Source organism: Tamandua tetradactyla, chromosome 2 (genome assembly GCF_023851605.1).
Source record: "Tamandua tetradactyla isolate mTamTet1 chromosome 2, mTamTet1.pri, whole genome shotgun sequence".
NCBI classification, from domain to species: Eukaryota; Metazoa; Chordata; class Mammalia; order Pilosa; family Myrmecophagidae; genus Tamandua; species Tamandua tetradactyla.
Window position 1 is genome coordinate 61,655,702 of NC_135328.1, and position 12,156 is coordinate 61,667,857.

Below are 12,156 nucleotides of genomic sequence, written 5' to 3' on the forward strand. Positions count from 1 at the left end.
TTCAAATTCTAAAATCCAATTTCTGGTTTGGTTGTTGACATTCATTCCTAATGTGACATTGTTAAATCAGTGATGCTCTGGTCCTTAATTTTTTAAAAAAGCTATGGGGATATAAAGGCATAATGCCTCCACTCTTGTACAGTGTAGTTGTGTCATACATTCAGCACACTTTATTGAAATTAATTATACATATTGTGCAGGAAAGGTGTGAATGAAGGGATAGAAAGAATTTAAATAATGAATTGCTGGTGGACAGGACCAGTCACTGAATGAACACGCCAGAGAGACCTGTGGATGGTCACACAGTCTCAATTCTCAGCTGCCTCTCACAGAGTGAACAATTCACTCTGCTGTGTGAGTCTGGAGTTTAAAGATGGAAGATGTATTTTCGAGCAACAAGGCCCCAGATTGCCTGCCAACTGCTTATTCTGATTCTCAACTTTATTTGGTGGGAATTGGACTCTGAGTTGGTCCCTGTGTACAGTAGGTAAATATAATCCAAGAATGAGATTTAATATCTATCATTCAAGGATTCAAATAAAACTCTAGTAGCTCAGACATGTACAAAATGTTCACTTCCTGCCAGCATGATCATGAGGAGTCCAAGAAGAAAAGGTATGGTACTGAAAAGAGCTTATTCCAGATTGATAAGTACCCTGTGCATTATTTCTTCAGCCTCATGGAAGCCGAAAACCCCTCAGATGAAAGATAACATAATTTAGGTCCTCCTAAAATTGTGAAACAAGTGTGAGTAATCTAAAACAGCAGATAATCCACCAGCTGTTAAGATATGGGAATCTAGAATTTGTTTCTCTGAATCTGTCTTCCTAAACATTCGTATTATATTCATTCTTATTCCCTCTTTCTTTCTTGCCTCAAAATTCAAGAAAAAGTAGTGAGTACTCTGGTGTGCAGCCAATTTACCTTAGTAAACTGAGATCTTACTGTAATGTAACAAATCCTCTAGCACTAAAGTCTAAAGTCAAATTGCTAACGCTTTCCCACCTTGCAAGCTTGAATTGTTCTTTGTTTTGTCTTTGGTTACCGAAATTGGGTTTCACAGTGATATTCAAAATAACCCACTAAGTCTTTCTTTGGGCATTAAATCACTAGGCCACTATACAACCAATCCAGTCACTTTAACAGCCTTATTGATTGCGAATCAATGCACAATCTATTAAGTCTCAGCAGGATGCATTTATTTTGAAGATGGTCTCAATGACCAGTTAGTTGTAATGCTATCTAGTTCCATGGCTACTACAGCCATAGTCCTAGACCTACCCAAGTCTTCCTTAATGATGCCTCTGTCACAGTAATTCCCTCAAGGAGTCATGATCTTATCTTTTGTATTTTTCCATTATCCCAAAACACAATAACTGTACTTATTTGTCACTACCATTGGTCAATACTTATTGAATACCCATAGTTTCCATAGCAATTTCTCTGCTATTTGAACTTTGTACCTTTGCTCTCATAGGTCAAAGTCCTGTCATTGCTATAACATAAAAGTGTTGAAGGCTTTTCTCCCCCTTTTTTTTCTTCCTTAAAAGGAAAGAAATAAAGAGAGGTTCATAGCAAACTGGGAGTTAAATAAATATTGATCCTAGCCTCCTTGGGTTCTATTTTTAAACTTATTCAGGGATTTAAAACAATACGGTTTTTGTCTGTTTAATTAACTTTTCTTATCCTTTTAAATCTCCCTTTATTACTTAGTAAATATGATCATATACATGTGTGCTATCCTATATACCATTACATTTTATAAGTATAATAAGGGGGAAAATTATATAACTTTCATTCAAATTTCTTAAAATAGAGAAAAGAAGATTATCCTTAAATATATAAAAAAGTTAACTGCCTGAAATATGTAGGTAATTTCTATTTTCCATATTTTAAATTTTTTCTACAATGAGCTGTGTTACTTAAAAAATTTAAAACATTTGAATAAAATGGATTCACATATTTCAACATAAAAAGGTACAAAAGAGTATGTGGTGAACAGTCTCCTTCTAATCTCAGTTCCTCCTTGAAGGCAACCAGTGTTAACCTGTTCCAATTGTGTCTTTCCAGAGATATTCTTTTTTAATTTTTAATCCAGAGATATTCTATACGTACATATTACTTTACTAATATGAAAAAAACTTACTTAAAAAAAACCCTGTGAACTCTGATTATAATCAGTGCTAAAATGGGGTTTAAAAGTAGACATGAATCCAACCTTAGGAATACATTGTGATCAAATGAAAGTATATGTGATGCAAAGGACTTTATGAATTATATACAGATGTTAATTATAATAATCTTTCATGTTCACATATCTTTCGGAAAGTTTCAGAGAAATATTCAAAAAATAATTTCTCAATCCTATTGGAAATAAAGATACTTACCTGTCCTTTAATCACTTAGCGCTTTCTAAGGTGTTTACCCCAGAGTTAAAGTTATTAATGGGCGCTTAGAGAAGGAGAGGAAGAATTGCCATATATTCAGTGAAATAATAGAAAACAAACTAAAAAATTTATTCCCATATGTACTTCACTTTTTCCTGATTTTCTTGAGAAATAGCCAAATATATATTGCTTTTGATCTCATGCTTAGCAATAAAAGCCCGTGGTGGTGTTTGTAATGAATGGATTTGCCACCTTTAACCCAGTTATCAATTATATATAAATCACGTTCATTAATGCCAGATTTTTCAAATATATTTAATTCTTTATTATTGACATTTTCAAGCTCAGTCAAATTAGGAAAATGCTATATGGAATCCCCATGTAACCATCACCCAGCCTCAAGAGTTATTTAACATTTTACTGTTCTTAAAATCATATCACATTTTTCAAAGCACTAAAAGTTTACAGTTTATCTTTTGCACAGATTCATTATTTTCTCACCTCTTAACTTTTGGAGATTTTTTTCTAACTGACAAATTTGACTTTGTGACCCCAATTTTTTCTCAGATGACCTAATAGATTCCCATTTTTATGGTATGGTATGGTATGGAGAACAGAATCAAACCTGGGGTAGAATGATTCATAAAAAATGGCCAAAGTCCAGTTTTATGATCTGCCTATAAACTTTTTCCTTGACTAGGTCTTTACAGCAGGGTCAAAAGGTGGCAAAGGATAGAGCCTTATCTCTCATTCATTGTATATGGACTGCCATTGTTATGCTTGAAATTATAAGGATTTCTTAGTTACAGTTGGGCTAGCAACATGGTAAGCCTCTGAATTATGTAGATGATTATGGCTGCTGAATTAATGCCTTCCAAGTCCAATCTGCTGGCATTCCCTATCTCTCATTTTTTGTTACCCTGGTTTTTCATTTGGGAGTTATCCTGGACTCTTTTGTCTCCTCAGCTACCCACATCCAGTCAGTTGCCAAACTTCTCATGCATCCATAGTCTCTTTATTTCCATTGCCCTCATTTAATTTAGACCTTTTAAACCTTACCATTGGACTTCTAGTATCTGTGTTGCTAATCCAATCACAGTGTGAAACTGGATTAATCTGTAAGATGGCTCAGATCATCCGTCTCTGTTGCTGATATCTTTACTGTCTTTCCAGTGTTTTTACTATGTTAAATATGAGCTCTCTACCCCCTCCCTTAAGGCTGGTGGCCCAAGACCCCTACAACATATTCCTAACTCATTATTCTAACCTTATATTCTACTTTTCTACCTGTCAAGATCTTATATTTTAATTACATTGAATCCTCACCGTTCCCTAAGTATTCCTTATGCTTTCCTCCTGCTCTGACCCTTTGTTCTTTCTTCTCCCTAACTCCCACCCCTTTGCCTGGAATGCCTTCCCTCCTTCCATTTCCACTCTCAAATTCCTCTGCTTCCTCCATGGCCCATTCTCAGTTCTGTCTCTTTCATAAAGTCTGTTGTAATCAGAGGGAATATGTTTTCTCCTTTGATTTCCACATGTGATTTATCTCTTAAGGTTCTTCTACCTTATAGTCATTTGGTAGTACATAACCTAGTACTTATCTAGGTTAACTTCTGTAGGTGAATATGGTGGGGTAATGGTATGGTAATGTGTGTATCCTTGTAATCTTTGAAGTACACTGCAAAAGCATGCTATCAGCTAAGCAGCAATAAATGTTTATGGAATTAAAAGCTAAGCTATATAACCTATGGAATTGAGTTGTTTTTTTTTTTATGAGTTTTTCTTAGAGCTGAATTTATTCAATTATAAATTATTCTAAATTCTGGGAGGTTGTCATTTTTGCTTATTTTGGTGTTAAATAATATGGTGGATTATATGTGGTCCTTTGTGGTTATTGTCATTTTGCGTTATTTGACAAAATTATCAGTAAGCAACTTTCAAATTCTATGTAAAAGTTTACTGTTCCAAGGTATCTTGAATAATTGGTGATTTATATTACACCTTATTTCAAAGCCAAAAATCATCACTACTTCTAGTTCTAGGAAGGGAGTTTTCCTGAGCTGTTATGTTGGAATTGAGATCTTAATCTATGGAATTGAGATCCTTTAGGATTCCCCAAAAGTTTCATATATTCTGATTTAGCTAGGTTATGAAGATAAGTCCTATTGAATTCAGTTATTCTTGTGGATCTAAGAAGAATTGGCTAGCTCTTGTACTCAGCGATTTACTTCACTTAAGAGAGAATAAGAATTATTTGCTTTAGTTTGTACATTGTAAGAACATGTATATAGAAATCTTGAGTAAAAGAAAGCTCTATCATTTGGCATTTGTTGATTGCTTATTTATCTCTAAGTTTGTCATGGACAGTTACTCTGAGTTAAAAATGTATTCATGCTTTTATTATATATTAACTGGAAAAGTGGTGGGAAAAAAAATCCAGAAGACGTTTTTCTGTAAAATTTGAATTTGTTTTTCAGCATGTTTTTTATTTTGATGAAGTCTTTGGTGAGACATGCACCAATTGGGATGTATACATGAGGACTACTCACCCACTCATTCAGCATATTTTCAATGGGTATGATAGTGATTATTTGCCTCTTTCGCTTTTTAGTTTCTATTTTCCATAAACCATATTTCTTTATAAATATCTCTTACACTTTTGAATTCTTATAAATTAAACAAGAATTTGTTTTGATCTAATGAATTTAAATTAGACTTTTTGAAAAGCGCAATTTCTCTATTTATAGAATTTACCAAGTATTCAGAAATTTGCAGCAAAATTTCCTTTTACACTGATGATATTCTCTGTGTTTAGTAGAAAAATATAGCTATCAGTAATATAACTTCATTAGAGTCCTCAGTTTAAAAAAAGTTTAAGTGGTTCGAGTTAGTCTAAACTTTTGATAATAGGAATTATGTCTTCTGCTATAATTCAGTTAATTATTTTTGCTGAAATAGGATAGATAAGTGAATATCAGTTATCAGCGTTTCACACTTTTTTTTTGGTATACTGTATGGTGGGGGTCACATTTCATTCTTTTTCCAGTGAGTGTCCTGTTTTTGCAGCACCATTTGTTGAATTTATTTTTTTTTTAAGAAATGCATGGGCTGGGAATCAAACCCAGGTCTCCCACATGGCAGGCAAGAATTCTACCACTGAACTACCCTTGCATCCTCTAAACATGTATTTTTTATTTTGCAATTATTATTCATACTTAAAAATTAAATGGGACAGGAAGAGGTAATAAGTAATAGGAACTGCTATTGTATATTTAAAATATAGGCAAATGCTAAACTGCCTGATAGTGTTCCTGATTCCAGGATATTTTGACTTTAAAAAGTAACTTTTGTAACTTTTTCTTAATTTTGGTACATTTTACTTGCAATAAGATGTACAAATCTTAAATGTTCAGTTTTCCTAAGTTTTAATAATTGTGTACATCTGAATAACCAGTACCCTAAACAAGGTTAGAATATTCTCATCACCTCAGGAAGTTGTCGTGTCCCTTTTTAGACCCTCACCTCCCCCTCCCATATCTTATACAACAACTGATTTGCTTTCTTTCACTGTAGATTAATTTCGCCTGTTCTAGAATTTCATAAAAATGAAATCATTACAATATATATACTTTTATGCCTGCTTCTTTTGCTTAACATAATATTTTTGGTACTAATGTATGCTGTTGCATGTATCTGTAATTTTTATTGCTGCATAATACTCCCTGGTACAGATATACTATACTTTGTTTATCCATTCTCTTGATGGACATTTGAGTTGTTTCCAATTTGGGACTATTATGAATAAAGCTGTATGAAAATTCACAAGTCTTTTTGTGGACATATTTTCATTTATCTTGGGATAAAAACCTAGAGGAAGAATTCTGGCTAGGTGTATGTTTATATGAAAATGTCGAATAGTTTTCCAAAGAGATTGTAACATTTTATACTCACCACAACAATATATGAGAATTACAGTTATTCTGCATCCTCAGCAACATTTGGTATTATATATCTTTTTTTATTTTGGCCAGTCTAATGGAGGTGAAATACTATTTTATTGTGGTATTATTTTGATTTTCCCTCATGACTAATGATACTTGAGCACTTTTTCATGTGATTGGCCATTTGAATATTTTCATTTGCCCATTTCTGTGTGTTGTTTGTGTTTTTATTGTTGTTTTGTAGATGGTCTTCAATGTTTAAAAAATTGTTTGTTATGAACAGGCTAAAAAAGCAAGATATCTTTCAGGTCTGAATTTCTTTTCCACGAAATCTAGGGAGTGTTTTTTGAGGGAGCCTATTTCTAAAATTAGTATTTGAATGTTAGAACTTCAGGAATTAAAAAAGAAAGAACAAAAAGAGTTCCAAATTAAGCACATCCATTTGTAAACTGTAATAAGAGATTTTTTTCATGCCCATATTTCTATTTTTTTAGCTTTTTATTTTTAACTTTTATTGTGAAATACTTATAGACAATTGCAAAAATAACACAAACCCCATTCAGAGAACTCTAGCCTATATCCACACTACTCCTTTCCAGACCCCCAGATCCATCGATTATTTTTTCAACTGACAAATCTTCAGACACATACAGTCCATACATGTTGTACAGTCAGTGGCTCACATTATCATCACATAGTTGTGTATTCATCACCATGATCATTTTTAGAACATTTGCATCACTCCAGAAAAAGAAAAAAAATAAAACTCATACATCCTATACCCCTTATACCGCCCTGTCATTGATCACTAGTATTTCAGTCTACCCAATTTATTTTATCCCTTATCCCCCCTATTATTTATTTATTTTTAATCCATATTTTTAACTCATCCGTTGATATCCTGAGATCTACCAATTTTAACATTTGCCTCCATCTGTCATCTATCTATCTTATCTATTTTATGAACACTGAACATTTGAGAGTAGGTTGCGCACATCACACTCCTTGAACACGTAGTACTCCCATGCACATATCCTGGGAACAAGGATATTTTCTTGCATGAACACTTAAGAGCAGTTAACAAGTTCATCAAATTTGACATTGATATAAAGCTTACGTTCTGTATTCCGGTTTTTTCTTATGTGCCAATAATATCCTTTAGAACCTTTTCTCCCCTATTCTTAGATCCCATCCAGAATCATGTGTTGCATATGCTTGCCTTCTTCCTTCCTTCCCTCATTCTCTTCCTTCCCTTCCTTTCTTTCTCTTGCAATATATATGCAACATAAATCTTCTCATCCAGCCTTTCTCAAGCGTACCACACAGTGGAATTATTCACGTTCACAATGTTGTAGTGCTCTTCCCACATCCATTACTAGAGATTTTCCTTCACCCCAAGCAGAAACCCTACATTCATTCTGCATTAACTCCCCATTACCCTTGACAATCTCCACTCCACTTTCTGTCTTTGAATTTGTATATTCTCTGATATTTTCTTTAGGATTACCATGAGACTTAAACTTATCATAAATCTAAAACAATCTTATTTGATTTGAAACCAACTGAATTGCAGTAGCACACAGACTATGGTCCTATTTCCTTCTATCCCCCATCTTTATGTAGTTCTTATCACAAATTACATATTTATACATTATGACTCCAAAACCATTGATTATCATTACATTTTATACATCTGCCTATTAGATCCTGTAGGAAGTAGAGAGTGAAGTTACAAATCAAAAATACAATGTTACTGGTATTTTTATTTACCTATGTCATTATCTTAACTGGAAATCTTTATTTCTTCATGGGGCTTGGCAGATTGTCTAGTGCTATTCATTTCAACCTGCAGAACTCTTTAGCATTTCTTCTGGGACCGGTGACGAATTCCCTTAGCTTTTGTTTATCTGGAAAAGTATTAATCCCTCCCTCATTTTTGAAAGACTGTTTTGCCAGATTTAGAATTCTTGGTTGGCAGTTTTTTGGTTTCAGCTATTGAAATATGTCATTCCTCTGCCTTCTTGCCTCAATGGTTTTCAACAAGATATCAGCATTTAATCATATTGGGACTGCATTGTATGTAACTTGTTGCTTTTCTCTTGTGGCTTTCAGAATTCTGTCTTTATCTTTAGCATTCAACAGTTGATTATAATAATTATAATTATAATTGGGGCTGGTAGAAGAAAGAATTAGAGAATTTGAAAATGAGACAATTGAAATCAAGCTTAGAAGCAGAAAGAAAAATGAATAAAAGTGAACAGAGCCTGAGGAACTTGTGGGACACCAGCAGACATACCAGTATACTCACGTGGTAGTCCCAGAAGGAGAAGAGAGAGAGAAAGAGGTAGACCATTCAAATAGTGGTTGACAGCTTCTCAGATTTAACTAAAGACATGAATATACATAGCCAAGGTGCTCAGTAAACTCCAAACGGTAAACCCAGTAGACCCACGCTGCAGCATATTATAATCAAACTGCTAAATCCCAAAGATAAAGAGAAATCTGAAAACCACAAGAGAGAAGCAACATGTCACTTAACAAGGTAGCCTCAATAAGATTAAGTGCCAATTTCTTATTGAAAACCATGGAGGCCAGAAGTCTGTGGGATGACATATTAAAGTGCTGAAAGTAAAACTGCCGAACAAAAATTCTCCGCCTGACAAATTGTCTTTCAGAAATGAGGGAGATGAACAAAAGCTGAGGTAATTCATCACTACTAGATTGGTCCTATGAGAGACACTAAAGAGAGTCCCGCTTTTTTTGTTACTATTGTTGAAAAGACAATAGATTGACGCATATCTAATATAAATTGATCTAATATAAATATAAATTGATATTACTCTTAATATGTTTAAGTGATAAAAATGATTCTTTTCCCAGAGGCAATGCCACTTGCTTTGCATATGGACAGACAGGTGCTGGAAAGACCTACACTATGATAGGAACTCATCAGAACCCAGGATTGTATGCCCTGGCTGCCAAAGATATCTTCAGACAACTAGAGGTGACTCAGCCAAGAAGGCACCTTTTTGTGTGGATCAGCTTCTATGAAATTTACTGTGGACAGCTTTATGACCTCCTAAATAGAAGAAAAAGGTACTGAATATGAGTAGGACACTGTAAATCTGTTTATCATTGTGTTAAGCCAGAGTCCATAGAATCATTGGCTCTTGGTTCTGCCTGAGAGACTCTGGTACCTTAATACCCTTTTGTGAAAATGAGTCTCTTGCACCAGATGCATATTTTTTAAATTGTCATTTTAACTAGGAAAAATGAAAATTTGCCCTCCATTAGTAGATATTTTTAATTGATTAATAACCTTAATGCCTATTAAAAGACCCTGTTCTAGTTTGCTAGCGGCCAGAATGCAACACACCAGAGATGGATTGGCTTTTAATGAAAGGGGATTTATTTCATTAGTTCTTCAGAGGAAAGGCAGCTAACTTTCATCTGAGGTTCTTTCTTACATGGGAAAGCTCAGGGTAATCTCTTCTGGCCTTCTCTCCAGGCCTCTGGGTTGCAACAACTTTCCCCAGGGTGATTCCTTTCTGCATCTCCAAAGGCCTGGGCTAAGCTCCAAGTGCTGAGATGAGGTATGCCAAGCTGCTTGGGCTGTGCTACGTTGCACTCTCTCATTTAAGCACCAGCCAATTAAGTCAAACGTCATACATTGCAGCAGACATGCCTCCTAACTGACTGCAGATGTATAAATCAGCCACAGATGAAAGTCACGTACCATTGGCTCATGGCCACGGCAACAGAACTAGGTGCCTTCACCTGGCCAAGTTGACAACTGAATCTAACTACCACAGACCCTTTTATTTTGGTCTGAAAAAGGTCATTATTTCAGGAAATCACCATGTCAATGTGTATAAAATCCTTTCCTTTTCTTTTGACCTGTTATTACTGGAAGAACTAAAAATAACTGGAAGAACTATAAATAATGTTTTTCGTTTTCTCTTCCTTTCCCTCTCAATAATCTTAGGGTAAACTTAGTGAGAGTTTTCCAAAATCAGTAAAAAGAGAAGAAAATCTTTTTTAAGTCTTAAACCATTGCCCTTACAACAAAGCACAATAATTTAGAAATGTATTCCGTAACTCTGCTTTTAAATCCCTATTATGTTTTTTAAAAATGTTTTTTATTAATTTTTAAATTAAAAAAATGACAAAGAAACACAAACATTCTTAACATATGATCATTCTGTTCTACATATATAATCAGTAATTCACGATATCATCACATAGTTGCATATTCATTATTGTGATCATTTCTTAGAACATTTGCCTATTACATTTTTTTGATATAACATTTTATTTAGGTTGAACCTTTCCCCCATCTCCACCCGGCCCCATTCAAGGTCTTGCCTGGAGTAGGTGGAGATTGCACATCCTATTGGACAGCTCTATAGAGGCATGGATACCTTTGTTGGGGAGCCAGTGTCTTAGGTTGACTTGAGCTTCTCTAATCTTCTAACAAGCTCAGCCTTAGTTTACTCCTTTACCGGTATGGCTACGTTCCCACTTACTCTTGAGGAGGCTTTGGGGCGGTTACCTTTCCCCACCTCCCCTCCACTGGTAGTGAGACCTTAAGTTAGCTCAGTCACAGCTTCTCTTCCAAGCCCCAACACCCTCCTTAGGAGCCCTTTCTAGTCAGAATGCTCATTTCCTTTACACAACAGTTATGAGAATAATAGAAACTTGTGTTGTGTATGTGTTTTGTTTGTATGGGCAAAGGGGCATTCAGGATGTCAGGCTGTTCTCAATGCAGTTCTTTAATGAATTGCCCTGATGATTGCCCTGTATAATGCTCTGTATATTTGCATTCTTTAATTGTAGCCAGGTGGATGGAATAAGCTAACTCCTAAGTTTAAAGCTTCTCTGAAACCTACTAGGGGAGACCCATATTTATTTTGCCAGTGTCTTGACTGTTGAGTTTTTATGGTTAGTTTTTAAAAATATCACTGGTTAATGGGCTAATAAGATCTCTTTGTTTTTTTTTTTCTCTCTTGAGGATTTCTGAGATGTTCTGGTCTACTCATGGCACCCTTTCTTAATTTTTTTAGGCTGTTATTATTTATCCTGCTGTTTTTTCAAATAAAATATATTTTCTATAATAATAGTAGGACTTTGACAGGTGGACAGAGTGTATATGTTCTCTCTTACTCTTAAACTGGAAACCAAAGCTTAAGGATCTTCAAATTAATTCTTAAAGGTAGAAAATGAGGGTAGGCCACAGTGGCTCAGCAGGCAGAGTTCTCGCCTGCCATGCTGGAGACCTGGGTTCAATTCCCGGAGCCTGCCCGTGCAAAAAAAAAATAAGAAAAAGAAAAAGTAGATGATGAATTTTTTTTATGCTCTTGCATAAAAAGTGATAACCATTCATTACCGTACGTGAAGGCCTAAGGCATTTGGTTGCAGTACCAGCTCTTCCTTGCTGCCTTAGCAGATGTATCAGGACTGCTTATATTGCAAGTAAAAGAAAACCTCACTTATCCTCAGGTAAATGTTTAGGGAAATCATTGGCTCATGTAACTGGAAAGCCTAGAGAATGCTCGGGTTTCGGGGTCGGTTTATTCCATCAGCTCAGAGATGTTATGAAGACCCAGTTTCTTTGAATCTCTCTGCTGTACCTTCTGTAGTGTTAGTAAGCTTCATCCTGAAGCTCACTTTCTTTATTATGCAAAATGGCTGTCATTGTGTTCAGGGCCATATGCTTTCACTTCTAGAGAGAAAGGGAGAGTACCTCACCCCCTGCACCTAACCACCAGAGTCCAGGATTTCGTTTTGATTTGACCAACAGAAATCCTATATCCACCTCTGAACGAATC

General features: G+C 35.0%; 1 protein-coding gene across 3 annotated transcripts in view; it reads left to right on the top strand.

Moving 5' to 3' along the window:
* KIF24 (kinesin family member 24) overlaps positions 1-12,156 on the top strand; it is an 89,379-nt gene that overhangs the window by 28,226 nt on the left and 48,997 nt on the right. For all 3 annotated transcript variants that reach the window (XM_077147902.1, XM_077147903.1, XM_077147904.1), the window contains 2 exons: positions 4,865-4,962; positions 9,209-9,424. In XM_077147902.1, the coding sequence (XP_077004017.1) occupies positions 4,865-4,962; positions 9,209-9,424 (314 nt within the window). The remainder of the gene's footprint in view (positions 1-4,864; positions 4,963-9,208; positions 9,425-12,156) is intronic.